Source organism: Drosophila hydei, unplaced genomic scaffold, assembly GCF_003285905.1.
Source record: "Drosophila hydei strain 15085-1641.00,03,60 unplaced genomic scaffold, DhydRS2 tig00000063-arrow-pilon, whole genome shotgun sequence".
Lineage (NCBI taxonomy): Eukaryota > Metazoa > Arthropoda > Insecta > Diptera > Drosophilidae > Drosophila > Drosophila hydei.
In genome coordinates this window covers 3,474,127-3,501,367 of record NW_022045657.1, presented here as the reverse complement: position 1 = coordinate 3,501,367, position 27,241 = coordinate 3,474,127, and the positions used below count along the sequence as shown (strand labels likewise).

Genomic DNA, 27,241 nt, shown 5'->3' with positions numbered 1-27,241 from the left:
CAGAGTTTAACTTGGGAATTAGTTGGGTTTCGTACTTATTTTACTTTGAACTAGATTTGAGTCATAAAAAATGAATGTACTAGCTGGTTTCCTTAGTTCCTTTACGAACGGAACTAGTTCTTTTGCTTAATCTGTAGTATTCATCAGAATCTATTTAAAATGAGAATTTTCTTTTACGAGCTACTGCAATTGTATATAAATAGTTCCGTTAGTTCTCTTAGAAAGTTCCTTCCATCTTTTTTAAGTACTCATATTCAACTAGTTCTTTGTATACTGAATATCACTTGTATTGTAGTTTCCTTTGGTTCCTTAACTTGTTAATTTATTCAACTATTACAGTAATTCATTAGTTTAAACAAAGTAATAAGTTATTGACCAACTCCGTTGGCTATTACTAATGCTTACGCTTTCTTTATCCCTGTCTCTCTCTCTCTCTCTCTCTCTCTTACACCTTTCATCTGTCAACTATTTTTACCTGCGCATGCGTAGCATTGGAATTACAAACAAGCACCCAACAGCCACGCAAGACGCGCATACTGTGCTGCCCAGACTGCGAGGACTGTAAGTATCAGGAGTTAGCACGTGTGAGTCCGATTTTAACGGGTTTTTATATTTTTTATTTGCCAGGCTCTTCGGCCAGTGGACACAATCATGGCAGAGGACAGTCGTCATATGAGGAGCTGTCCAACTTGCAGCCACCGCCAAATGTTTTAACGCCGCCTTCGACTATCGCATCGCTGCCATCACCGCAGCCGGCGCCGCACATAACGCTGCCTTCGCCGGAGCAATCGGAGCCGGACTCGACGACAGCCACACTGAGGCAGTTCCGCAAGCGCTGCATACCCAGCAACTGTACGACAGCAGGTACAGCTTCCATTTCCACATCAGCAGCAGCAGCAACAACAACAGCAACAGCAATACTATCAGCGGCTCCATCGCCGTCTCCGTCTTCCTCGCCATCCTCGTCGACAATGGAAACGGGCGCCACACTGCAGCTGGGCAAATTACGCAGCAACCATCAGTGCGTCGTCTGCGAGAAGCGTTTCACGAATATCATTGCGCTGCGCAAGCACCAGCAGCTAGCCCATGACTCACAGACAACGATGCCCTGGGTGTGCGGGATTTGCAAACGGGGCTATCGGAAACGCACCGACATGGACAATCACATGAAGTCGCATGAGCCGAAGGGTCGGCCGTACGAGTGCAATGAGTGTTGGGTACGTTTTCCGGAGTTTAAGCAGCTGGCCATGCACAAGTTCACCGTCCATGAGCTGATCAAGCCGCATACCTGCGATGAGTGTGGTAAACAATTTGGTACGGAGAGCGCCTTGAAGACGCACATTAAGTTTCACGGTGGTAAGTTTTTGGGTGCTCGCACGCATGCGGATGCGGTGGCTAACCGGGTGCCGGTTGGATGCTAGCCAAGCTTTACTATAAATACAATACATATAAATATATACATATATATATCAATATATATATATATATACATATATATCTTATATACGCATAAATACTTACACATACCATATTCACATTTAGTTACATAAATACATTGTAAAAGATAAATTAATCGTAGCATTTATGGAACCAATACGAATAGCTCGTAACATTGTTTACTAATCTTAACCCAAAATAAACTTATTTTATTTATTGTTGTGCTAACAGTTTACACTACTGTGATAGTTCGCTCGAAAGGTAAAGGACAATGATCTGTTGTGAATGCTTAGCAAGGCGACTCTAGTTTTATTCGTATATCTTATGGAAAAGTACACAATTTCACTTCTTCTTTGCGCCTAGTTCGTAAACGCTTTGCTGGCTTGCAATGCTTAAAAATATTTAAGTAAACCAATTTCAATTGTGGCCTTTTGCGTTTTCAATGAAGAAAATATCTAATATTCCTATTAAACTATCCTAAAATTCAATCAAATGAGCTAATAATTGCTGGACTTTCCTTAAATTTTCTTGAGCAATTCACACAGAGCACAGCATGTGAGAAATTTAACCCAAGAACTAATCCAATTGCATCCAAATAAACTTTAAATCATATAGTCCACGTAACCGGAACTTTATTAATGTAAGTCCCTCGCTCATGTAAGATATAAACATTGTATATCAACGCGATTGAAATCGTTATAATTTACTCTGTCATTCAAGATCAATTAATGATCACGTTGAGTTGGGCATTAGCATAAATGAGGCACTCTTATATGGTTATCAATTAGTACTAAGTATTATTTATTGTATGTAAATGTATTTAGTTTGTACTTTGATTGCTTGTGGGTATACATAGAAACAAAACTAATGAGAGGGGAATACACAATACATTTAATATTTCAATAGATACATTTCTGTTTGTATTTTTTAAGCAAAAGTGGCTAGATTTGTAGCTGCCTGAAATGAATAATATACGTGTTCTCTGTCTCGTAATGCAACATGAAACAAAGAAGTCGGAATCCCATCATATTCGTCGCACTCGCTGTTGAAAATAATTGAAGATATCGTGTCGTTAAAACTATTTGTGTTATAATCCTCTTTGCCCCCTACGCTAGAGCTAGTGTATGAAACGGAAAATTCCAATTGGATTCTGTGCACTCTGTTACACAAACTGTTAACTCACTCGTAGACAACATGTTTTCAATTGTGTTCTAACGACACCACAGGCGAACTGTTAACTCAATTCATGTTAAATATTCAACAGCGGTATAGCTACAGAAAAAAACCCAATTGATTTCTTACAGAGCGCGGCTTCGATTGCGAAGAATGCGGCGATGTCTTCGTTTATATGAAAGATTTGCGCAAACACCGTCGCAGCCACAACAACGAATTATTTTACAAATGTGTCAACTGTCCGCGCACGTTTCTACATTTTACGAGTTATCGTGGTAAAGTTCGTAGGCCATCGAATAAGACATAAAATAAGTAGTACTCAAATGTAGTTTTTTATTATAATAAGCTCGATTGCCTGATATGCATAACACTTGCACCAGCTTTAGACTTTAAGGAGATTCTTTTAATAGTTGTTACAAATGAACATAATTAATTAATTGCATTTGCTTTCATGTGCAGCTCATATTAATACCCACCTGCCGCTGGGCGTTTTTCTCAACGACAAGATGCCTAGCAGCGTAAATAGCAAACTGGAAAATCCGGCGATGCCAGCAACTGTCGAAGAGTCATCACTGCCCTTAACGCCGCTTAGCAACTGCAATGGCAACAGTAGCAGCATCGATGATTGCCCAGGCTCCGTCGAACTGGTGGAAAGCAGCGTGACGCCTTCGTTGGACATGATTGTGGATACGCCATAACAATTGGCGCAACTTTATTATTTGATTTATCAGGAACCTGGAACGGCGCCTTCCTACTACTATTGCTATGCCTAGCAATGGGTTTCACTCATCCACAAACACACACATGCACACATACACACACAGAGAGAGAAAAACCCAACACAACATGAAAAACTGTTGCAGACTGCATTCAATGCACACTAGTTCTAAGCCACACACGCGCTTACTTAGTTACACATAAGTTCTAGTAGAGTGAAGCTTAGATCTAAAATAAAAGAGTGGAGGATTGAATTCATCGAACGATTGTAATATATATATATACATATAGGTACTACGCAGTACAGCAAAAAGAAAAAAGAAAAAGATTTGTGAATAGGAAAGTATGTATATACCTTTATTTTATTATGTAACCTCATTTCAGGTGCAAACAATATAAAAATAATTTTGTCTTCTGCAGTCTAAAATATTACATTTAAGATCGATTATTAGGGCCTATCCAAATATTTGCTCAGAGATTTAAACCACAAACACTCAGCCATTAAAACAAATATTTTCATAACGCATTTTGTAACGAATGAAACGAATGACATTGATTGAAATCTACTTAACTTAGTTTTTAAGAGGTATCCATTATTATTGAGTTTTCCTGTTTATGGGTAAATATTTGGCTGTCTGAGCTTAATTTTAACAAAAAAAAAATCATTTTAAATTTAGTTAAGTCTGAGCTCAACTTAATTTATAACTTTTATTTATAGAGAAAAATATCATTAGGAACAAGAACTAATGCAAAATTATAATTGTTTCGAAATTTGATTTTATTTATAATATAAATTATGTAATAAACAAATTATGTTTTAGAGTGCGATAACAAAAACAATTAATGAGTTTTCACATTCACATATTTTCCTTCTTTTTTCATTACACCAAACAATTTGAATTTTAATCGTAGTACCAGTCAAGAAATAGCAATGAGAAGGACATTACCAGCAGAAAGAACAAGGACCAGACGCGCAAGCCAGCATTGCGCTGCGTTGCCTGTCGAATCTGCTCGTTGGCATCCTTGACGTTCTCCGTGGTGCCAACTACGGCGCTCACAATGCGCTCGATATTGTGCTGTTGCATGGCAACCTGTTGGTAAAGAAATAAACAAAGTTTACCAGAGTTGAGAAGCAAGAATTACTTTCTGCTCACCTTCTCAGTGAAGATGTCCTGTAGCTGTGCTATGTCCACAACATTCTTTTCGATTTGTTCGACCTCCTCTGAGACGCCTTGCAGCAGATTGTAAATGTGCACATTTTCCGCCTCGAACAGCTGCATATCCTCCGCGCTTAAGGCATCCTCTTCATCATTCTCCTGCTGCTGCGCTGTCTTCTGTATGTCCTCATCTAGTGCAACTTTGGCCGAGGAATCAGCGCTGTTTGGCCCAGTTGGTCGACTGTGTTTGCGCGTGCGTGGTTTGTGCTGTTTTTCTGCCTTCGAGCTGCTGTCCAATTGCGATTCCTCCTGCTCATCATCCCACTCAGCCCAGCTGTCGTTGCTCCAATCGTTGTCCTCTTCTGCTGCTGCCTCAGCAGGCAACAGCTCTTCGTTGCTGTCGTCAACGCTACCATTGCTCTGTTGCCGCTTGGTTAGTTTGCCACTTGTATTGCCCGCTGGACGCACTGGTATCTTTTTCTTGTCTGCCGCCAGCTTGAGCAGCCTGTATGTTTCCAGCTCGTGTTGTACGCGATACTTTTTCTGATCTAGGTAGATTTGCTCGATACTGTGCAAATAGCTGACCAGCATATCGAGCACCGCCTCAATATGTTGGCGCTCTTGTGACTTTCGCTTGGCACTCTTCCAGTCGCTGCGCATCTTAGCCAGATGCTGTGTGTAGTACGTTACGAATTTCTCTGATTCGCGATCAATTAAATCACGCTCAGCATCCGTCATGTGAGTGGCGCTCTTCAGGTGCTGCCCGATTCGCATATATGCTGTGCGATTCTCGATGAGTACATTCCGGAGCGTCGTTATCTTGCTACACACATCCTTAGCCTGTTTGGCAAAGTCGTTAGTACCAGTGCTCCCAGTGGTCTTTGCGGATGCGGTGCCGAAACGTTGTTGTTTGTTGTCCTGAGCTTTGGCTTTGGCCACTGCCAGTTCAGTCTTGCGTTGCAATCGCACTGTCATAACGCTGGCCTTAAAGTGCTGCGTTATGTCCATGGTACTGTGCTTTAATATTTAAAGAATTAAATTAACAGAAGCAACAATTCAATTTGTAAATTCCACATCATCATCTAACGATTGCCAACACTTGCTGAGTAACTGAGAACTTGTTTCCATTGCCAACACTGTTTCACTTTAACAGTTGTAGGCTCTGTTATTACCATTTTGAGTTAACATTTTAATCAGCTGTGCCATTCGCGCCAAATTTTTGTTGCACCTTTTAAACTAGCAAATAATTTTCTATAACGAAATGCAGGCGTTTTTAAAAACTGGCAAATCCAGCATCAGTACTACAGATAAACAAGCAACCAATGCGCCTATTGAACGCCGCAAGCCTCCTGCGCCCTGGGTGGAAAAATAGTATGTGCATATTATACTTCTAAGCTCGAATCACATTGAGAAAGTTACCAATAATAATTTGCAATAATATTGTCCAATAGCCGCCCAAGAAGCGTTGATGATGTAGTGGAGCAATCAGAGGTGGTGGCCGTACTGCGCAAATGTGTAGAGGGTGCCGATTTGCCCAACATGCTGCTCTACGGCCCGCCTGGCACTGGCAAAACGAGCACGATTCTTGCAGCGGCTCGTCAAATATTTGGCGATATGTACCGAGAGCGCATACTGGAGCTGAATGCCTCCGATGAGCGCGGCATCAATGTGGTACGCACCAAGATCAAGAACTTTGCACAGCTTACAGCGAGCAGCGTGCGTCCCGATGGTCGTCCGTGTCCGCCCTTCAAGATCATTGTGCTTGACGAAGCAGATTCTATGACGCATGCGGCACAAGCGGCATTGCGTCGCACTATGGAAAAGGAGAGTCGCAGTACTCGTTTCTGTCTCATCTGCAACTATGTATCGCGCATCATTGTGCCTATTACGTCGCGTTGCTCCAAGTTTCGGTTCAAAGCTCTGGGTGAAACACAGATCATTACGCGACTGCAGCACATTTGCTTGCAGGAGAATGTGAGCATTGATCCAGATGCTTACAAATCCATTGTGAAAATATCTGGCGGCGATATGAGACGTGCTATAACCACTCTGCAGTCTTGCTATCGCCTCAAAGGCTCCGAGCACACCATCAACACAGACGATCTTCTCGAGATGTCAGGCATTATACCAGAGCATTTTCTGGAAGACTACCTGGAGGTCTGTCGATCGGGAAAATATGAGCGTTTGGAGCATTTTGTACGTGAGATTGGTTACTCGGCTTATAGCATTGGCCAAATGATGGACCAGTTCGTGGAATTTATTGTGCGCTGCGGCTCGCTAACTGACAAACAGAAAGCCATCATATGCGATAAGCTGGGCGTAAGTTGGAACTGTAGCCGATTTGAAGCAAGTCAACTAAACATTTTTTCTTTTAGGAATGCTGCTATCGTCTACAGGATGGCGGCTCTGAATATTTGCAAATCATGGATCTTGGCTGTACCATCATTCTGGCTCTTAAATAAAGTCCCTAATACACTTACACAATCATTCTCATTTAAGCATTAAGCATTAAACACTAAGATAACTCCTAGAGTAAACTGTTTAAGACTAAAAATTGTTCAGTTACATTGAACAAATTGAGCAACTACAGTTTATTAAACACTGATACACATTTAAAAAGAATATTCATTTATAAGCTGAAATGATATTGATTGGTATCCTTCTGAGATGTTAGCTTTATCGTTAAAATCCGTTATGTGGATGGTATATTCGAAATATAGTAAGAAGCTTTCAGCAACCGCACAAAAGTATGCAGTGCTATTTTTCGTTGCCCATAGCGCCACCTATTTGTCATTTTTATATTGTATTTGGACACTATCCAGATCTATTTTCTTACCGTTTGAAAATGAAAAGATACTAATTTAGAATATGCCGAAACTGTTAATTCCACATATCCGTGAAAGTTACAAATATGCCTTAAGTATAATTGTTTTACATGGTGTATATGTTCTCAATTCGCTGTAAATTCAAATTCTTCTTCGTCGCGTTCCCGCTTTACAGCCACATTACTGCCTCCAATGCTGCCCACGGCCGCCGCATCACTGTCCACCTCCATTTTCATGTCACTGGCATTCGGCTCATTCTTCACTTCTATGGGAGTAACCATTTTCGTTGTGGTTGTGAATTTGATGACTGGCTTTGGAATGGTGACAACTTGTTGCTTGGACACTATTGAGTGGGCACGTTTGGGTCCATTGGCGCTAGATACGGGCTTCACCACCGTCTTCACGGTGCGTCCCTCCAACGCCGATTTGGTCATTTTTTTGGGCTGATTTGTGGCGCGCAGCTTATAGTTGACGCCTGTCAAACAGTAGCGATCGGGCGGTAAACGCAGACCGCAATGGGGCTTGATCGGAGGTAGTGGCATTGCATTGCGCAGTTCCGCCATTTTGGCCAGCACATGACGTGATGGAGGTCCAGTAAAACTCTTGTCCAGAGTCATCTCAGTAGCAAGACGCACATCTTCCAAATCGATGGTTTTTTTGCGTGCATGGTTCGCATATACTTTGGCGTCATCCAGTATGCAAGTCACATACCCTGTACGAGTAAAAAACGTATTTTTTATTAATAGAAAAATAAGGTGGGATACAGATTCGGCACTTACGAAATGTGAACTCAAGCAGTTGGTTGACTACGCGTGGCTCGTATTCCTGGATGTTGAGCTCTTTGAGGATGGACATAATAACTTGTGCATCTTTGGGCACATGTTTGATTTGTGCGCTGACTTTGGCTTTCTCAGCCTTTTCGCTGCTCATTGTTTATAAATTTGTAAGTTTTCAGCGCTGTTTGCAAAGTGCCAGTGTGACCGCAAATTATCGACAAGAAAATACTAAAAACTTAAATACTATGAAGATAAATATACTCAGACATTTTGCACTTTTGTTGTGAGTTGGCAGACCCTTTTCAACATTTCCGATGCCACCGCGGAATTTAAACGCTTTTTCATTTTTTACTAACTCATTTTAAAAGTGAACAACGTTGATAATTATGACTAGTGTTTATTGAAAATATATAATACACAGCATATTGTGGCGTTAACTTGTACGCATTTAAATTCAAACAATTCTTTACTTCTAATTTTTGTTTTGATTTTTACATAAAAAATGCACTTTGGTCGCATACAAAAATGGTTTTCCCACAACTAAAACTTATAACTAAAGCATAACGATACATTTTTCTACACACACTGTGAAAGATGCGAGTCGAATGCCCGCAAATCAGACAATTATATAGTTACATAATACAATTACGTATATTAACAATATTAAACATTAAGCATAGGACTTAATTAAAGAATTTTGCACGTTGGTGGGGTCTTTCCCGGCTTCTTCTCCACCGCACGCACTGCCTCCTCAAAGACCTGCTCTAAATTGAGTTTCTTCTTGGCCGAGCACTCGACCAAACTATGAGCATGAATCTCCTTACGCAGTCGTCGGCCCTCTTGCGTGGTCACAAATTTCTCCGAATTCGGTATACGCAAATCGAGCTTGGTGCCCACCAGAACAACGGGCACATTAGTGCCAAAGTGACGAATCTCCGGCCACCATTTACTTTTGATGTTCTCGAAAGAGGTGCGACTGCTGATGGAATAGCACAATAGGAAGCAGTTCGTCTGTGCAGAAATGAAAAGGAAATAGATTAGATAAGCCATACTACAAATGTATCTAAATATGATTATATCTTTATATATTTACACATATATATATATGTGTACACATGTATATTACTTACATTGGGATAACTCAATGGACGCAGTCTTTCGTAATCCTCCTGACCGGCCGTATCCCAGAGCGTCAGATTGTATTCATTATCATCGACCGTTATGTTGCAGGCATGATTATCGAATACAGTCGGTATATACTCCTCGGGAAACTCGTTCTGTGTGTAGGTTATCAGGAGGCAGGTCTTGCCCACCATGCCATCGCCGACGATGGTTATTTTAAGAGGGCGCAGACTTTTAGACATTGTGCAAACGAACTGGAAATATATAAAGAAAGCGAAATCGAGGCGTCAATATGTATGTGATTCTGTGTGTGCGTGTGTGTACATGTGACATTCAGTGCGCTGCATTGCACCATTTGGTGGCATATGTTAAAGTGACATGCGTTGTTTATCTTGCCACACCCACATCCCACTGCAACCGGAAATCTGCTGTGTGTATGGCAGACTGTGTGTGTGAATGTTTGTGTGTGTGTGTGTGTGTGTGTGTGTGGGTGTGCATGGGCGCGTTTTCTTCATATTCGCAAGACTCGATATCTTAGCATAAGTCTAAACCGTTACTTTTATAGCTACCGTTATCAACAGGGCATTGTTAACACTTGAACTTCAAAACGTTTAATCTAATCAGCAAGCGAAAGCCACTTGATTAAAATTGTCTAACGACACATGGACAGCTGCAAATATTATTAACAATTCCATTTAAAGTTTTCATAAAACTCTATTCGAAATGTTTGCTTAGCTAGCTGTCACAATTGATTCTGTGAAATTCATTAAACATTGTCGTAGCTTAGTAGTTGGTTGTTGTTGTTGTGCTTATTATTAATGCCTTATATAACATTAAGGCATTTGAAAAGCTTATGCACTTTCACCAAGCAAACAAAACTTTGTTGGATAAATGTTTCTTTTTTTTTTAATTAAAACTGGTTTTCAGTCAACGTCAACCAAACGAGTTGTTGACCCAAAACTTGAACTAGATTTCCCTACAGCATCTCAAGTCCAGTGTTAAACAATGTCGCAGAGATACAAATGCTTAATTTGCATACAGATACAGTTAGAGTCCGAACGCTGTGGCGTTCCTCGATTTACGCAGAAAACTCATACGAATTCTGGGAAACATAAATCTTCAGATATGAGTCATGCCACAAGATTGTCAGTCAATTGACGGGGCAAACTCTTATTGCAATTATAAACACAGCTGAGTGTGTACGAAGGGAGCAACAAATCTTAGAGCGTATGTGCGCCTAGATGACGATCTGAATCTAGTGACTCATCCAAGAGGCTGCCAACAGGTCTCAGCCCACATAATAATAATATAGCTTATATCACAAGCAGAGGCAACGGGCTGCAGTTACAAGCCGAAAACCGGTTATATTGACATTCGCTCGCGTTGATCATCGTTTACCGTTTCCATTTGAACTTTTGACTTGTGGCAGGCGAGCACACAGCGTTTGAATGTATTACAGTTGCATGCTACACGTTCTACTAAGCTTTGTACCCAACTGCAGTCGCTTTTTTTGATGTGTGGCTTCTTGGCGCCAACATCTGATCTCTGAGCACGCTTTTACTGTCGTCATTTCCCCGCCCCCACAATTAAAGCTAATTGCTATAGGGGATCCCGGGGGTTAAGTGCTCTCTTTGTAGTTTCGTTTCGTCTTGCCATTGTTATTTATAATTGTACACTTTTATTCCAGATTTCCGAGTTAAGATTCAAATGAGGCATAAGCGCTGTAAATTGCTATGTTATGCCATTGATAACAGCTGTTAACATGCTGCTGTTAGTGATGATGTTAAGTATTTACATACAAAAATGGCAGAGTTACAATCAAAATGGAATTTTTATTTATATGAGCTATATGTTATATATACATATATGATTCATTTATACATATCAAAGAAAACGCATTGACCACTTGCTAAGCATTTTAATTGCTCATTCAAGACTGTTCAATGGAATTTGCAGTCAGGTGTGTTTTCCAACATCTGATCATTGAGAACGTTTTGGCAAAGTTTGCTTCATCAGCTGCTTATATAAATAGTAGCAGATGTTGTATAACGTATACATGTATATATATACATATATATATATATATATATGTGTGTGTCTGTGTGTGTGTGTATAAATTCAGGTATACCTATGGCTCCGCTACATACAAAGTAAATTATTTGCACGGCAGTCACTAAAACAGTACCCACATTTGGTTTGTTTATAATAATTTACTAAAAAAAAGCGTCGAAATGAAAAAAAAAACCAATTCAACGCAAAACAAAAGCAAGTGTTGTTTATTTATTTATACGTGCTTGTGTTGTTGTTGTTGTTAATACTACTTAATGGTTGACTGCTCCTCTGGCTGCCGTTCAAGTTTGTTTGGAAATATTGATGAAGAGGAAGAGGAAGCCAATCTGTTGCTATTTTGGCATGGCTGATCAGGTATTTCTCTTGCACTGCGATTCGTTGTTGCTGCTGTAAAAACTACTGCGAATTGCGATCATGCAGATATGTGGATATGATAAAAGGCTCGTATTTATACAAAGCCAGCAGAAAAAGAGTCTAGATCAGCTACATACATATATACATATGTTTATTATGTGTCATGTGATAAAGGAAATGCTCTATCAAAAGGCAGACAACACAGAGCACAGCGAGGCTTGACAAATGCTCGCATTGTAATTAATACACATAATAAATTATTTAAAACATAATTACGCTTTCATAAAATATGAAATACGGAAAAAGACTTTTTCTGTTTTTGTTATCGGTCGGTGTGGGGCGGGGGCAGCGTCTGCGCTGGCCTCTTGTAAACTTTACTACATATCAAGTTACGCTTTTGTTGTTGCTGTTGTTGTCGTCGTTATATTCTTGGAACACTTGCAACATTCACACTCATTGCCAATGCCTTTGTTGCACTCTCTCGCTCACACACTCTCAATCTCTCTCTCTCTCTCTGCTCTCTGCCTCGCTGTGCACTTAAATTCAAAAATTGCTTAATGCGAATTTATGGATCATTCCTTGCATTATTTCTTAGCTGATTGAACATATATGTATATAGCTGTGCATGTATTATATGTGTACAGCTTATATATGCAAGAATTATGCACTTCTTAAGTATGCATGGGACACTCCTCAGCATCTATAGCCAACACTCCATTGTGGCCTTATCAGCGCTTTGTAATCGCATTTGAGCATGTTATACTTCGGGAGACCAAAGTACTCAATAGTCTTTATTAAGATTCTACCTATATATACATATATATATATATATATACATATATATATATATATATATATATATATATATATATATATATATATATATATATATATAATAGAGCGAGTGCAATTGTTCTTATAAATCCCGTATGGCAACCGAGAAACAAACTTTTGTTATTCACTTTTTTCTATATACATGTTTATGTGTGTGTGCGTGCAGGAGTATGTGTATTTTGTTTTATGATTTCTTGTGTGCGTGTGTGTATTTTCGTATTTCATGAAAAGATTAGATAAGATATATGTAGGTATATAGGCGTATGTACATAGGTATGTGCGATTATTCCTCTGCGCCATATAAAAATGAAATCAACTTGAAAGCGCGATAAGTGCAATTATGAAGCTGGTTAACAGCTAGGCCATATATATATATATATATATATATATATATATATATATATATATATATATATATATATATACATATATATATATATTCATATATATATATATATATATATATATATATATATATATATATATACATATATATATATGCATATATAGATGTTGCAGGGAAATTTGTTTGCGATTTGGTTACGGGTCTCGCGCCGCACACGCTGTCAATTAGTTTAATTAATTGAGGTCATATTTTATGGCATAGGTCGTATTAGATTGATTTGCTGTTGATTTGATGGAGATCACCGGCTGAGTATTGGGTGTAGAAGGGGTCTCCAGTTGGCATGTACTTGAAGGTTTCCTGTGATAGCACACACATACACAAGCGGCCTGGCCAGCTGGCCTTTAATGGATAGGCAGCCATATAATAGTTGTTAACTAAAAATGGTAACGTGCCTAAAACAGAGCCAGAGAGCCAGACAGCTAGAGATAGATAGAGAGAGGGAGGGAGAGAGAGAGTGGCAGACAAAGACGACGCGTGTGTGGGAGAGTGAGAGAGCTGGTATAATCAAAAAGCTGGTTGGCATTCCACAGCCACAGCCACAGCCACAGCCACTACCAGAGCCAGAGACAGAGCCGTTGGGCGGTCGTTTGTGTGAGCGTGTGACGTGAGCGTCATACAAAAGTGACTCAAGTGATAAAGAGGTGATCACGAAAACGATACCAAAAAATCGAAAAGAAACGCAAAAACGAACAATAACAACAGCAGTAGAACTAGAAGTCTTGTTAGCCCAGAATGCAGTGAACAGGTTGCAAAGCTAAAACAGTTGTCAAGATGCTTTCTACTGATTATGCTAATGATGTTTACACAAAAGATATAAGCACACACACACACGCACAGTTTACGATACGCAGTTGCACAAGGTCAGCAAAGCTGTCTCTGTATGTGTATATAATTCGTATTATAATTTTATATTGGGTATTGGGCTTTGGTGTTACGGCCAAATTAAAGTTGCGTGCAATTACAATTGCAGCGCACACAGCACGTACTTATAGATACTCGCACTAGTATTCTCGCTTTGTTTTGTTTAAATATATATAATATGTATTACTTTTGTTGTTTGGAACAAATCAATCGAGCCACACGTCCGTCTCTAGCGATGACGTCTCTTGATCAGTAAACGTATTTGGAAGCACGACGCAGCACGGCAACACTTGTATACTCAACACAAACACGACAGCTATGTAGCTGGCACAACCGATCACTCGGGCAGTCGTCACGCAACTGAGAGCAAACAGCAGACACAAGACGCTGAGTAGCCAGTAGCCACAGCCCAACAGAGGCACTGCATGGAGAGCAGTCGCTGGAGAGAGCAGACGCTGTGTCGAAAGAGCAGAATATTCGTAGAGAGTCTAAGAGCGTTACTGCATTAAAGAAAAACGTTTTGAGCAATCGAGCGCAGTTATTTCAATAACAGTTTTTTGAAAGCTAAGCTAAGAGCAATATCTCGACCATAAAAAATAAAAGTCTTACTAAAGAAATAATCCAGAATCAATAATCACAGCTTGAAATATTAAAAATAATTATGTTTAACAAACTATGAGTTTCTTATATTCTTTTAAATTTTAATTATTGCATTTCTTTGAACAGTTGGGTCAAAAGAGTGTAACTCGGCCCTGTAGAAACGCTGTTGCTGCTCCCACTGATAAGGCCAATCGAAACCCATTTAACAGTTCTTCTCTTTCTGTAAAAACTCAACTTTGTAATGTTTCAATTTATTTTCAGACGTGCTTGAGTACATTTCATTTTAAAGTGGATATTAGTCATTGCGGTTTATTCAGATTCCGCTTACCTTAATAATACTAACCACAATCAAAGAAACATTTTGTATTTGAAATTATTATAATTCTAAATAGTAATAGTTATGTTCAACGGCTCTGTAATCAAAATATTAACCTTTAATTAACATTAAAACTAACACTTACATTAAGCAACGCCTTCAGCGCATTATTGCGTAATCCGTATATGAAGAACGTGAACGCGACTGTCATGACCAATTAATCAACGAGTTGACCGCGCACTCGCGCTCATATGCGTGCCCGTTAAGTCGTTGTAACTGTAATTAAAGCTCCCCTATGTACGGCCAAGGCATGGGCAAAGAAGTGGAACAGCCACAGCTCACAATTTACGTTTGCCAGAAGATTAGGCATTAATTATAATTATTATTGCACTGTTCATGCCTTAAAGGGCGGCAAACTCTTTTTAAATGCTACCAGGCAAAAGGTTAATGCGTGGGCCGTGGCCTCTACAAAGGGAAGACCGGAAAAGTTATTAATAAATATAAGTATGCTGCAGTGCCAATTAGATTCAGCTACTTAGGTACCACATGAGCAACATGTGTGCTCAAGAGTATTTTTTGTCAGTGTGTCTGCTGAGTACAGGTGCTGTTGCCCGCCAGTGTTCACTTCAAAGCAGTACAATTTTATCGAGTGCAGTTCAAGGTCAACATGCTGGCGCCTTAGGATCCACACGTTCCCCTCCTTTTAGCTTCGCTTTCGTTTGTTCTAACAGCAATAATCTATTTTCTGACTTATAAGATTTGCTCGCCCATACAGCAAAGGGTCCAGAAGCAGGCGAGAGAAGACAAGATAATATTGTATTCATTTCCCGCTTCCGGTCGGAATTTCTTATTCTCGATAAAGAACTAAATGAGTATATTGATTTTTATGTTCGGTCGTCTGTGCACATTAATATTTTTCATAGCGCCCCTATTGAACCCATATTTGTAAATAGAGGTATATATATACAACATGATTAAAGTTCCGATTCCCGATTTACCAAGCTTCTAATATTATATATATATAAATATATATATATGAGATTAAATATATACAGACGAACGAACATTGGACAAATCCAATATACTCGCTTCACCCATAGAGTTTCTTGACAACTAGTGCCTAATGATTTGCAATAGCGCACGTTTCAGTGGTGCGCTGACTTTCGAAAGTCATTGTTCGTTAAGTGCAGTATGACCATATATTGTGCGCTCGAAAATATCTTGAATATAAATACCACTGTAAAGTTAAATACTACATTTTGCACACTTACAACCGGTTGGCAGCACTCGTTAAATATGTTAAATAAGGCCGCGCACCGTCAGCCTTTGAAAGTGGATGGATGAATATACGTAATTAGATATATATATAATTATATAAATTATATGATTTCCAGTCCTGTGGTGACTGAAAGTTAGGTTGAGAGGCGACTGTGCCTCTTATTGCTGGCCTCGGGCTCAGACAATGAAATAAGCCATTTAACGAGCAAATGACGGAGTGAATATTTATTTAAGCGGTTTACTGGAAGAACGCTTTTTAACCCTGCTTTTAATTGTTCTTTTTTGAATAATCGAAACAGTTAATTTTATTGGTTTTTCTTATTATATTCACTATTTTTAGTTTTACTTATATGACACCAATTTTTAGCATGTCCTATCAGTACGAGTTAAAACACGAGACTGATCTATATTTTTACAAATCATAGCCTCACCGGCGTAAGTAGAGTTGCTCTTGCCAGGGCTGTTCCTTAACTTGTCTAGCACCCGATAATAAGTGTTGAATAATACCTTATATTAAGTGTTATAAGCTAACTAAGTGTTATAAGTTAACTACCCCCCCCTCAAGTGTAAGGTCGTCCTCGACCGACCCAATTCCAGCGACGACTCCTCGCAAGTGCTTCGCGGACTTCTTTGCGTCGATGATCCACCAAAGAGTGAGGCCAATGCAGATTAAAGCACAGCATATGGCTCCTCTTTCGGAGTGCCGTACAACGACACATCATCAAAGTGCACCATTTCGGTTCCTTGGTCGCATATTAGCAGCGGTGACCAGCGAGTCGGTGCAGGTGTTCTCGAATGAAATCCGCAAGTCGTTCTCATTCACATTCAATACGGAGCAGTATGAGCAGCGTACTGATTCTTCGCTATCGCCGTTCAGCAGGCGCTTACTAAGCTTGCTCTTGCGCCTACGTATGTGGCGTCTGTTGAAGCTGTTGGTGCCCGACGTGGACGTGAGCCTTGGCATCGGATGATGCACACCAAAGTTGTGCAGCTGCAGCGACTTGAGTGTGGCTGGCGCCGTCGATGACTGGCCGTGCACGTGCCCGTGATGGCCGTGATGACTGTGTCCCACCACTCCAGCGATGCTATGAGCCGTTACTGGACGAGTGATGTGTGTAGTCTGTCGGCGCGCTCAGCTGGCGATTGAATTCGGCCTTGCGGCGCGTCAAGTCCGTCAGGCAGTATTTGTTCAGATGGCCGTTGCTGGAGACAGGGCTCTTGGGCGATGATGCCAGATGCTGCGTATAGGCCGAAGGAGTTGCTGCTCACGCTTAGCTTATTGCCGGCGTTGTGCAGCAGATTGTTACAGTTCTTGCCGCTGATCTTGGCTGCCAGCGACTGCGACACCGGCCGACTTTTTGCTAGGCGCCCTGTACTCCTTGTCGTCGCTCTCGCTGCGCACCGATGCTCGATACGCAGGAAATGTCTTCGTCTTGCTCTTCAGCGAGCCGTTCAGCAGTAGCTGCTGTTGCCGTGCGGCAACTGCCGACAATGCCGGCCGCTGCAGTTGACGTGACGCCGCTGCCGATGAGGATGAGGATGAGCCGGCAGCTGTGGAAGGTGCCGACAGAGATGGACAGCGGTTGGAGCAACCTGTGGCTGTGAAACTTCTTGAATTAATGCAGTTGGCAGTGTTTTGGGGATTTCTTGACTTGGTTCTAGTATGGATGAAGAGTCGCTTGGCTCTGCCGCCGCGAAGAACTCGTTAGTTGTTGCTTCTACTGTTGGTGGTGGTGCCGTGAACAAGGGGATTTCCTCAACGATTCCGCTTGTAGATTTGCCTGCTGTGGTTCTGGCTTAGCATCCAACTGTGGTGCGAATAGAGCTGTTGCTGGTCCTTGTGAAAATATGGGCAAACTCTGTGATGTTGGGAATAATGGAACTTCCGAAACAGGTGCAGTTGACGGTGGTGCAAATAGTGTAACCTCCTGATTTTGATTTGAAGAGCTCTTTAGCTCTTCCCTCTGAGTCGGTGACTTAAAAAGGTTGTTGCTTGTATCTGGTGTAAGTCCTTGTGTTGCGTTAGTCGGACTGGAAAAGAGAGGAACCTCCTGAAGTGTATCGGATAGTGCTGGTGCAAAAAGCGATGTAGTTGCTTCGTGAGTCTGAAAGAGGCCCGTCGATGCCTGTGGTGTAAACAGCGATGTTGCTGGCCCAGTTGGGGGTGGTGCAGCCGCAACAGAGGAACTTCCTGGCTTGGCGCTGGTGCAGCTGACGGAGCTGGCGCTGTAAATAGGGCAACTTCTGTAGGCTGTGCTCCAAAAGGATTAAAAATAGCAGCAGGTGCTGCGAAGGGTGCAAAGGGCGTGGCTGTTGAAGCTGTTTGCTGGCCAAAGCCTGTTGCGGGCACTGCAGTTTCCTGAGCTGTCAGTGGACTCTTGTAGAGTCTGGTACCCTTCTGCAGGCGGTACGAGGAGTGTGCAGGTCCTGCCGCTGGTGGGGGTGCTGCTACTGCCGTTGGTGGGGGAGTTGCTGCAGCCACTGATGGCGGTGCAAACGTTGGAGTACTCTCGATTAAACCAGGTGCTTGAGCAGCTGTCAGTGGCTGAGGGACAGTGGCTACTTGGGTGACTGTCGGAATCTGAGCGTATGTCGCTGGCGGAGCAGTTGCCCCAGGCTGAGTAAATGTCGGTGGTACCGCGGCTGGCGTTGGCTGAACACCGGTTGATTGCCCAGAAACAGCTGGTGCTGGCGTAAAGAAGTTACCAACAGACGGAGCTGCAGCAACTACGGAAGGATTGATGTAACCACCTACAGTGGGTGGTGCTACAGTGGGCGAAAAATAATCAGCAGCAGCAGGCGGAGCTGCAGGCGTAAAAAAGTTTGCAGGCGGCTGCGGTACGGCAGCGCCGGATGTGCTTATGTCAAAGTAGCCACCAGAATCAGCTGGATTGTAGCTGGCTGGTGGGGGTGGCGCAGGTTCGTTGGTTCTGCCTGTGGCCGATTGCACTAGACCCGAAATATTCTGTAACACGCCAGTGGGCACTAGACTAGTGAGTGAGAAGAGACCACCGCTCTTGCGTTCCTCTTGAACGGCTGGTGGTGCAGGCTGCTCGAATGCTGCTGCTGCCGCCGCTGCCGATGGCTGTGTGGGATATGGCGGTGCTTGGAAGGGATCAACAGCTGGCACTGGCTGCTGTTGCTGCTCGGAGAGACCTGTGCGTATAGCTTCTTTCTGGCACTAATGCGATAAGTGTTCTGTCCGGCCCCACGTTGGGCGCCAATTATATGATTTCCAGTCCTGTGGTGACTGAAAGTTAGGTTGAGAGGCGACTGTGCCTCTTATTGCTGGCCTCGGGCTCAGACAATGAAATAAGCCATTTAACGAGCAAATGACGGAGTGAATATTTATTTAAGCGGTTTACTGGAAGAACGCTTTTTAACCCTGCTTTTAATTGTTCTTTTTTGAATAATCGAAACAGTTAATTTTATTGGTTTTTCTTATTATATTCACTATTTTTAGTTTTACTTATATGACACCAATTTTTAGCATGTCCTATCAGTACGAGTTAAAACACGAGACTGATCTATATTTTTACAAATCATAGCCTCACCGGCGTAAGTAGAGTTGCTCTTGCCAGGGCTGTTCCTTAACTTGTCTAGCACCCGATAATAAGTGTTGAATAATACCTTATATTAAGTGTTATAAGCTAACTAAGTGTTATAAGTTAACTTATATATATATATATATATATATATATATATATATATATATATATATATATATGTGTGTGTGTGTATGTACACATGTATATTACTTACATTGGAGAAACGCAATGGACGCAGTCTATCGTATTCCTCCTGACCTGACGTATCCGACAGCTTTAGAAGGTAATCAACATCATCAATTCTTTTGTTACAGGTGTAATCATCGAATAGAGTCGGTACATTCACATCATTCCCTGCGAATGTTAAGAGAAAGTTGGTTTTGCCAACCGCGCCATCGCCGACGATGATTATTTTAAAAGGGCGCAGGCTTTTCGACATTAAGTATACCAAAAATCTATTTATGTATATATCCAAATATATAAATCTATGACGCTTTGCGTTTCATGAACTCGATATTTTCGGATTTGTTAAAGAATATAGCTCATAGACGGACTCATAGGTCTACATGCATATGCGCGGTGAAACATGATTTAAATTAAAGCTCAATTCCATATATGAGTAAAAAAATATATATTATATATATTATTACCTAAAACTAAACTAAAGCCTCGTCAGTCGGTCCTGCGGCAGCTGCTAAGATCGATTATTGTAATCTACATTCGAGTTCTTCTGTTCATGAAACCACATACTAATTCTCTTTTTTCGATTAACATATCCATGAATCAACGTTTCAACTAGACAATATTGGTTTGAATTCGTACAATACAGCTACAGAAAGATGGAGATTCTACAGAACAATTATAAAATAAATGTCATTAAGCATGACAGTTTTAAAACAATACGCTCAACTTTAACTTGAGAATTGTAACCTTCGCGGTTTTATTTCGTTTTACAGCACCCAGAAGATAACAGTGTAGCACTTACTCTTAGCTTAACAGAATTTGACACGATTGCTGTTAGAGACAGAAAATCTTAATATCGATAATTTTGACTATTTCGTTAAGCGTTGCCATACTGCTGGGTCTAACCAATTTGATAGAAAACTCTTGTTTGTGCCGGAAATTATAACAAAATAATATAATAAAATGCCCGAAAGCGATGTTACCAAAATGAAAGTGAGTAAATTTCATGTTATTAATTAATGTACAAATAATCCACGCGTTACCCAATCCAGGTTGCGGATTTAAAGAGAGAGTTGAAGCTGCGTGGGTTGCCATTGAACGGCAATAAAAATGAATTACAGGACCGCTTGCAAACGGCGTTGCTGGAAGGCGACATTTCGCTTGAAGAAAGTGCAATAGCTGACGCCATTGACGACGATGTCTCATTCACGGATGAAGACGAGCACAAATTATTAGGCGACGATCACGAGGACTTACTGTTAAAGAGCCCAGTAAGCACACCTACGGCAACAATAATACCAGAGTTGTTATCTCCAACAGCCACGGCGTCGGATTCTAAATCAGAAACCAATGCCGCATCGTTGCCAAGTAAAAAAATCGTGCTCAAACGGAACAATTCACTGCAGCTGTCGACAACGGGCACGACAGCAACGACGACGACATCAAAGGAAAATGCTGCCCCCGATACAGCAGCCAGTGAAGCCGGATCATTGGAGGCGGAAAAGAAAACCACAAAAACGCAACGCAAGCCAATTGTGGTTGGTGGGTCTGCAACACAAAGCAAAGATTCCTCATCGACTCATGACAAGAAGCTAACCGGACTAAGCACACAGGAGCGCTTAGAGATGCGTGCCAAGAAATTTGGCATTGCGCTAGATGCGAAAACGGCTGCTGTTCCAACCGTAACTAATTCACCAACGGTTAACAAATCTTCTTCAGCTTCAATAAAAGCTAACAAAGGCAACAAAGAAACGGATGAACAACAGAAGGAGGCATTGAAGAGACGTGCCGAACGCTTTGGCTGTGTGGTGCCGGAGAAGGCTTCAAAAACCGTAGTCGATGAGCGGCTGCAAAAACGAAAGGAACGCTTCGGCAATTCTGCTGTCGGTACAACAACTGCAGCCACCACCGATCCAAAGGCGCAGGGTGAATGGGCTGAAAAAGCAAGGGCACGTTTAGAGCGCTTCAAAGTATCAACTGCGGCTACTGCTGAGCTAACTAAATAGGCGAAAAGCATCCTATGCAAAAATGTAGCTCAGCATCCTCTCTTTTATTTAAGCCACAATTAACCACCAATTATACACATGTATCTGTTAAGCAAGAGTAAATACCTAAAAAGAATTAATTTTATTTTGAATTGTACGGAGTTAGATTGACCTTTCAACTAGCTTTTCCATTGATTAACATACGTTATTTTGTATTCTGACAAAATAAATATATACTTATTTCAAACGGGATCTAAGCTAGTCTTCAATTTTAATAGGATGTCCCTTCAGAATACATAACGATAATCATATAAATATCCCTTTTCACCTTTAATTCTTTTGGATGTTTTAGTATTACAATCGGAATCGTGTTTCGTGTAAAACCCACTTAAAACCTTGGAAAGCATACCTAAATAATAAAACCCGGATATTCGCATCTACTAAAATAGATTTGCTTTATTAAATATTATTTATATATTTATTGGCTTCAATCACTTATAAATTACATGAATTGCGTCTTCTGTATTGGAAAGTTAATTATATTATGATCATTTTTGTTATGAGTTATGTAAACGTATGTATAAAAATTAAACAATTATTTGTTTGTGGTTACTAAGAACTAAAAACGTTGCGACAGCTTAGCCACCTCTGCTTTGCTTTGCTGCCTGTTCTTGGTTAAAGTATGCCGTTGGTCGTGTCAAGAAGTTCATGCGATTCATTCACACGGACAATGCATTCTAAAAATCTAAGGAGTGTGGCTTAAAAGTAAGTTACTTTAATGGTGCGACCATCCAGACGTGAGCCATCCATGAGAGCTGAGGATTAAGAAGATTGTTAACAGCTTTCAACATAAAAACAAGCTCATTGAATTCTTACCTATGGCCAGTTCCGCGTCACGTTCCTTGAAGAAACGCACCACGCCTACATCATTGCCACGTATCTCGGCAAACTTGACATCGCCAACATCACGGAATTTATCGCGCAGTGTTTGCCAGGTGCAGCTCAATGGCACATTCTTGATAATAATCGTATCGGACTTGCGGGCACCGCCACCGGGATTGCCAGCGCCGCCACCAACGCCAACATTGCCACCACCTACGCCGACGTTGCCTCCACCACCGCCAAACATGTCCAACTGATTGCCAGAATTCCCGTAGTCATTGCCATCGAGCTGGTTGTTACCAGAATTTGCGCCACCAGTACTGTTGTATGCATTGAAGCCAACATTACCCCCAGAAACTCCCCCACCGCCAGTGCCAACGCTGTTGCCACCACTATTATAGTTGTTACCAGCATTACCATAGCCGCCACCGCTACTGTAGTTGTTGGTCAGACCAACATTGCTGGCAGAGACGAGTCCGTCATCGTTGCCGCCTGCATTTCCTAGATTAAGGCCTAGGGTGTTCAGCGATGAGGTGAGCAGTGGGTTTGACAACGCTGCACCCAGATTGCCCAAGTTGCCAACTACAGCAGCCAAATTGCTGGGGTTTAAATTATTCAGATTGATGCCACCGCCACCACCACCAGTATTGTTTCCCATGCTGGGCTTTTGTACCGGTGCCACTGGAGAGGGCTGAACAGCAGCGTTATTCCCAAACATGACTCCACTGAGGCTTCCCAGTAAGTTGCTTGCGTTTGAGTTACCGCCGCCGACAACAGGACCGCCAGTCACCGCGGATAGCTGCTGGGCGCTCTGCACATTGCCAAGAAGCTGCGAAGCGTTCTGATTGCCACCGTTTGGCAGATTATGGGCCACATCTTTGAGTGGCTCACCGTTGGGGCCCAGGCCTATGCCAACGCCACCCAATCCTTCGGGCAGCTTTAGACCTTCACCCTTGTCGGGTATGCGATCCAAACGCACTGTCATGCGACGATCATAAAGCATCTGTCGATCCAACATAGAAATTGCCTGTACGGCCTCCACTGGATGATCATATTCGACTACAGCAAAGCCACGGCTGTGGCCTTCCTTATCCAGGGATAAGTCCACACTCTGCACCTTTCCGGCAAGCTTAAAGACTTGCTTAAGCTTCTTGTTGTCCACCTTGTAGTCCAGCTGTGATAAAACAAATATAACATTTTAAAATTTAAATACACGAGATGGCCTTGAGCATCACTGAAGAATGAATAGAAGCATTGTCCAGTCACCAAACATTTGTTGACTCTGACTCAGGCTGCCACCTTAACTAGGAACAAACAAAGTCTGAAGGAAGGAACACAGGAATCAAGCCGTTGGCCCAGTTGGCTAATTCAAAACCGACGCAGCATGCCCGCAGTTAAACCGACTGTTTCATATTTATAACCCAGCCTGCAGGTATCACATCCACTCGAAAGACTCTCGATTCTCGGGCGGGCCAAACACATCCAGAAGACAACTTAACGTGAACTGCATTTCATTGCATTACAACGCTATGCAACAATAATTATGTGAACAGGTCGTTTGACCACGCAGAGCGATTAAGTTAAAGACCGGAGTTATCACATACAATCGATGGTCAATAACGATTCGAATTTTTAGTTAATTTAAATTTTAGAACTTCCCGTTGGCTGTTTTTTTCACTACTACGTATTAATCCTGTTATCTCTTTGACGGCGATTAAAAATGAAACTGATCAATGTAGCAGCTTAGCCCAAATTTTATATCAACAGCTGTTAGCAACATCAAATTATTCCATATTTACCGATAGACAGCGGATCGATTTACATTAATGTTTTTTTTTTTTAATTTATTTACAAAATATCGGACAATATAAGGATTTTCGAAACGGATAGTTTTATGGTTTCATTTAAGAAGACATCAATTCCGAAGTTTTCAATATCAATACATATTAACTTGGAATTTAACCAGAGATGAAACATCAAAGAAAACATTGTTTACTGTAAAGTGGGGGAAGAACATTTTCGAGTATACAAGTAGAAAAAAAATATGATATATAGTAGAGTCACAGAGTAAACTGATGTCAACATCTTACCCACAAACAAATAATAATATAACACGTGAAATGTTATTTCTATAGTTGGGTTATAAATACGAAACAGAGCCCACGATGAAAACATAATCAGTACGTGTTTTTTTAGATAGAATAAAGGCAATTTACGACTTAAACACAACTGGGCAAAGAGTATACAAGCTACAAAACATATTTCCATTACATAGAAGATATGCGTATGTATATAGTTATGGTTTAGTTGGTTTTGGTAACAGTATCGGTATCGGTATTGGACTTTTTTTGTTTTTTGTTTGGTTCATAGTTTATAATTATTATTATACATATACTCACATTAGCAACAAAAACCTTATTATGCAAAGGTCCACTTATGCCAAGACTCTCCAAAAACGAAGCAGAAAGCCCATATAAATTGTAATTCGACGAATTAAAATCATTCGACATCATGTTAAAATTATTACGCCCAGATCTAGAAAAAGAAGCCAAAAGTCCAGAGAGAAAAATAACAAGAGCAAAAGATAAAAAGCACAACAAATACACGTATCCGAAAAGCGCACGCACATCATACCGTAACATTTCAGCTATGAACAGAGGTAGAGATTAACGCCAAACGCCGAAATTATCCCTTAAACTTAAAAGTCAAGATTCTAAAAGTGATTTATCGGTATTTTAAAATTTAGAAACCTTTTCTTAAAAATCATATTTAATATTTTGTAATGGCCTGTATTCATCGGCTCAACTTAACTTTTAGTACATCGAAAACATTGTAAATTTATTCGAAAATTCATCAACTTTAACGACATAAAGCAATGCTGGCACAAAATTCAACTGAAATCTTTATCATAACACATTTACAAATGCATAGGCTAAGTCCCGAATATAGAAATGAAACCAATTTAGCAATGAGCAGATGTTTGATACTATTGGGAAAGCTATTCAGAACAAAACCTATAAACAGGATACACAGCTATCAAACAGGAGCCTTGTCTAAAAACGTTGAAATGTCTTTAAGTATCTAAATTTCATTATTTTTCTTTTGCTGAGGTTAACATAATGCCGACCGCTGAACAACTGAAGTTTATAAAAGGACAGCAAGCGGATCCAGTAAACGCATAAGACCCAAGCTGTTTTACTTCCCTTTCTTTTCGAAGTACAATTATCAGCACAGTTCAAAGTAGAACGATCATTAAACCTGTCCCAGACATTCGTCTTAATATATACATGTTGGAAATACAATCTTTGGTTGACATTAGCATATAACAATGCCTGATATAAATCTTCTTTAAAGTACTGATTACCCTTCATTTTAAAATGTCAGTAATACTAAAAGTAGGTTTTTTTTTCCATTCAATAACATGAACAATTTTCCATCCTTTGTGATTTGCTAAATGTGCTTAGGGTATAGTAAAATATTTGTAGATAAATTAAATAATGTATATTACTCACATTCTGTCATCGTCACGTCGCGAAAAGCCACGATCACGATCGTCCATATGATCACGACCTCCACCATTTCCACCACCTCCTCCTCCTCCACCACCACCGCCGCCTCCGCCACCACCTCCTGCTCCATCGCGCACAATGCGACCGTATTGATCGCGCTGTTCACCATGATCTTCCTTAACGACAAGCTCACGTCCGTTGAGCTCATATCGATTCATTTTCTCCATTGCCTTTTGCACGTTCTCTGGATCTTTGAACTCGACAATACCGCAACCACGTGCCTTGCCGCTTTCATCGTGGAATAATTGCACATACTCAATGGAGCCGACAATACGGCGGAATAGATCCTTAAGGTCTTGCCAACGATAATCGTACGGAATGTTCGAGATATAGACGCGGCAATTGCGTCTTTCACGGCTTCTGTCTCGTGCAACATTAACACCTCCTCCTCCCCCTCCACCGGTGGCATTACCATTGTTACCCTCAGCATCTGAGAAACGTGAGCCGCGAGCGCCACGTCCACGGCGATCGCGCTCTTTTTCACGATTTTCGACAGTATTGGCGTCCATGTTCATGGCTGTCTCCTGCAAAAAATCTTAAGTGTAGAATCAAATTCTCACTCCATTAACGCGGCCCACAGCGTCATTGCGAAAAAAAAAAAGATGGCGACTTGCGGCGTCGTTGCGCCTTTTCTGCAGTTTGCCCTGTTTGCCTACTCGATGTACTTACCTTAAGAATAAGTTATACTGTAGGTTTGTACTGATATTCTTGAAAAATTGTTTGCAATTATGCCGTATTGAATTAACACAAACACAATAATCAATAAATTGGACATAAGCCGACTGACTTGAGAAAAAAATTTGAGATGTGTGATATTCTATTTTATAGTTCAATCGAACTAATGTCGCATGTGAATAAATCGATAAAAGCTGGTTCTGTAAGTCAATAGTTGTCGAACACTTATCGAATACTTATCGAACCAGATTTTAAATTTGATCTCTAACTAAATATTCAAATATTCTGCTTACAAGGTATATGAAAATATAAAATAAATTAACTTTATAATATTAATGTTGTTTTGATGAGCATATTAAAATTTTCTGGTCTAAAGCGTGCAAAAACTTAAAATTATTGTTTTATTAAAGCTAATTTACCCAAAGATGTATAAGTAGAACTATTTTTTCATTGTACAATCATAAATGTATATT

General features: G+C 40.8%; 7 protein-coding genes across 12 annotated transcripts in view; 3 read left to right on the top strand and 4 right to left on the bottom strand.

The window, feature by feature from the left end:
* The window catches only part of LOC111593346, a 32,039-nt gene extending 28,083 nt beyond the window's left edge, over positions 1 to 3,956 (top strand). The window contains exons 3-6 of one of the 4 annotated variants that reach the window (XM_030222961.1): positions 490 to 561; positions 628 to 1,356; positions 2,742 to 2,885; positions 3,070 to 3,955. In XM_030222961.1, coding sequence (XP_030078821.1) covers positions 490 to 561; positions 628 to 1,356; positions 2,742 to 2,885; positions 3,070 to 3,308 — 1,184 coding nt within the window. In that variant the 3' untranslated portion in view covers positions 3,309 to 3,955. Of the gene's footprint in view, positions 1 to 489; positions 562 to 627; positions 1,357 to 2,741; positions 2,886 to 3,069 lie in introns of all 4 variants that reach the window. The other 3 variants (XM_023306059.2, XM_023306060.2, XM_023306061.2) reach the window with 3 other exon arrangements.
* A 224-nt stretch (positions 3,957 to 4,180) lies between these two features.
* Positions 4,181 to 5,606, bottom strand: LOC111593332 (syntaxin-18). Its single transcript, XM_023306043.2, has 2 exons — positions 4,482 to 5,606; positions 4,181 to 4,418 (listed from the first exon to the last, which is right to left on the bottom strand). Exons 1-2 carry the CDS (start codon positions 5,490 to 5,492, stop codon positions 4,230 to 4,232), a joined length of 1,200 nt encoding a protein of 399 aa, XP_023161811.2. The 5' UTR covers positions 5,493 to 5,606; the 3' UTR covers positions 4,181 to 4,229.
* Positions 5,607 to 5,676: 70 nt separating this feature from the next.
* Positions 5,677 to 7,111, top strand: LOC111593328 (replication factor C subunit 4). The gene is made up of 3 exons (XM_023306036.2): positions 5,677 to 5,855; positions 5,936 to 6,803; positions 6,860 to 7,111. Exons 1-3 carry the CDS (start codon positions 5,746 to 5,748, stop codon positions 6,944 to 6,946), a joined length of 1,065 nt encoding a protein of 354 aa, XP_023161804.1. The 5' UTR covers positions 5,677 to 5,745; the 3' UTR covers positions 6,947 to 7,111.
* Positions 7,112 to 7,334: 223 nt separating this feature from the next.
* Positions 7,335 to 8,291, bottom strand: LOC111593329 (transcription initiation factor TFIID subunit 9). The gene is made up of 2 exons (XM_023306037.1): positions 8,089 to 8,291; positions 7,335 to 8,021 (listed from the first exon to the last, which is right to left on the bottom strand). The coding sequence occupies exons 1-2, from the start codon at positions 8,237 to 8,239 to the stop codon at positions 7,435 to 7,437; spliced, it is 738 nt and encodes a 245-aa protein (XP_023161805.1). The 5' UTR covers positions 8,240 to 8,291; the 3' UTR covers positions 7,335 to 7,434.
* Positions 8,292 to 8,511: 220 nt separating this feature from the next.
* On the bottom strand, positions 8,512 to 14,877 carry LOC111593323 (ras-like GTP-binding protein RhoL). Of its 3 annotated transcripts, none has more exons than XM_023306030.2 (3): positions 14,794 to 14,877; positions 9,216 to 9,461; positions 8,512 to 9,096 (listed from the first exon to the last, which is right to left on the bottom strand). In XM_023306030.2, exons 1-3 carry the CDS (start codon positions 14,857 to 14,859, stop codon positions 8,773 to 8,775), a joined length of 636 nt encoding a protein of 211 aa, XP_023161798.1. In that variant the 5' UTR covers positions 14,860 to 14,877; the 3' UTR covers positions 8,512 to 8,772. The 3 variants fall into 3 exon arrangements, with proteins under 3 accessions (XP_023161798.1, XP_023161799.1, XP_023161800.1); XM_023306031.2 differs by lacking the exon at positions 14,794 to 14,877 and adding an exon at positions 13,920 to 14,096; XM_023306032.2 differs by lacking the exon at positions 14,794 to 14,877 and adding an exon at positions 13,858 to 13,916.
* A 5,645-nt stretch (positions 14,878 to 20,522) lies between these two features.
* On the top strand, positions 20,523 to 21,804 carry LOC111593335 (SAP domain-containing ribonucleoprotein). The gene is made up of 2 exons (XM_023306046.2): positions 20,523 to 20,650; positions 20,710 to 21,804. Exons 1-2 carry the CDS (start codon positions 20,621 to 20,623, stop codon positions 21,661 to 21,663), a joined length of 984 nt encoding a protein of 327 aa, XP_023161814.1. The 5' UTR covers positions 20,523 to 20,620; the 3' UTR covers positions 21,664 to 21,804.
* Positions 21,805 to 22,103: 299 nt separating this feature from the next.
* Positions 22,104 to 26,908, bottom strand: LOC111593334 (myelin expression factor 2). The gene is made up of 5 exons (XM_023306045.2): positions 26,763 to 26,908; positions 26,037 to 26,617; positions 24,924 to 25,059; positions 22,519 to 23,698; positions 22,104 to 22,457 (listed from the first exon to the last, which is right to left on the bottom strand). Exons 2-5 carry the CDS (start codon positions 26,606 to 26,608, stop codon positions 22,402 to 22,404), a joined length of 1,944 nt encoding a protein of 647 aa, XP_023161813.2. The 5' UTR covers positions 26,609 to 26,617; positions 26,763 to 26,908; the 3' UTR covers positions 22,104 to 22,401.
* Between the last annotated feature and the right edge of the window lie 333 nt (positions 26,909 to 27,241).

What these genes read in the sequence shown, in the direction of transcription:
- LOC111593323 (XM_023306030.2), bottom strand. Translation starts at nt 14,859, where the DNA reads ATGACAGTCGCGTTCACGTTCTTCATATACGGATTACGCAATAATGCG. An exon ending in CGCTGAAGGCGTTGCTTAAT is followed by an intron (nt 9,462 to 14,793) that starts GTAAGTGTTAGT and finishes ATATATTTCCAG; the next exon opens with TTCGTTTGCACAATGTCTAA. An exon ending in GTCCATTGAGTTATCCCAAT is followed by an intron (nt 9,097 to 9,215) that starts GTAAGTAATATA and finishes ATTTCTGCACAG; the next exon opens with ACGAACTGCTTCCTATTGTG.
- LOC111593328 (XM_023306036.2), top strand. Translation starts at nt 5,746, where the DNA reads ATGCAGGCGTTTTTAAAAACTGGCAAATCCAGCATCAGTACTACAGAT. An exon ending in GCGCCCTGGGTGGAAAAATA is followed by an intron (nt 5,856 to 5,935) that starts GTATGTGCATAT and finishes ATTGTCCAATAG; the next exon opens with CCGCCCAAGAAGCGTTGATG. An exon ending in TCATATGCGATAAGCTGGGC is followed by an intron (nt 6,804 to 6,859) that starts GTAAGTTGGAAC and finishes TTTTTCTTTTAG; the next exon opens with GAATGCTGCTATCGTCTACA.
- LOC111593334 (XM_023306045.2), bottom strand. Translation starts at nt 26,608, where the DNA reads ATGAACATGGACGCCAATACTGTCGAAAATCGTGAAAAAGAGCGCGAT. An exon ending in CGACGTGACGATGACAGAAT is followed by an intron (nt 25,060 to 26,036) that starts GTGAGTAATATA and finishes TTCTTTTTCTAG; the next exon opens with ATCTGGGCGTAATAATTTTA. An exon ending in ATAAGGTTTTTGTTGCTAAT is followed by an intron (nt 23,699 to 24,923) that starts GTGAGTATATGT and finishes GTTTTATCACAG; the next exon opens with CTGGACTACAAGGTGGACAA.
- LOC111593329 (XM_023306037.1), bottom strand. Translation starts at nt 8,239, where the DNA reads ATGAGCAGCGAAAAGGCTGAGAAAGCCAAAGTCAGCGCACAAATCAAA. An exon ending in ACTGCTTGAGTTCACATTTC is followed by an intron (nt 8,022 to 8,088) that starts GTAAGTGCCGAA and finishes TTACTCGTACAG; the next exon opens with GGTATGTGACTTGCATACTG.
- LOC111593332 (XM_023306043.2), bottom strand. Translation starts at nt 5,492, where the DNA reads ATGGACATAACGCAGCACTTTAAGGCCAGCGTTATGACAGTGCGATTG. An exon ending in AGGACATCTTCACTGAGAAG is followed by an intron (nt 4,419 to 4,481) that starts GTGAGCAGAAAG and finishes CTTTACCAACAG; the next exon opens with GTTGCCATGCAACAGCACAA.
- LOC111593335 (XM_023306046.2), top strand. Translation starts at nt 20,621, where the DNA reads ATGCCCGAAAGCGATGTTACCAAAATGAAA. An exon ending in GCGATGTTACCAAAATGAAA is followed by an intron (nt 20,651 to 20,709) that starts GTGAGTAAATTT and finishes TACCCAATCCAG; the next exon opens with GTTGCGGATTTAAAGAGAGA.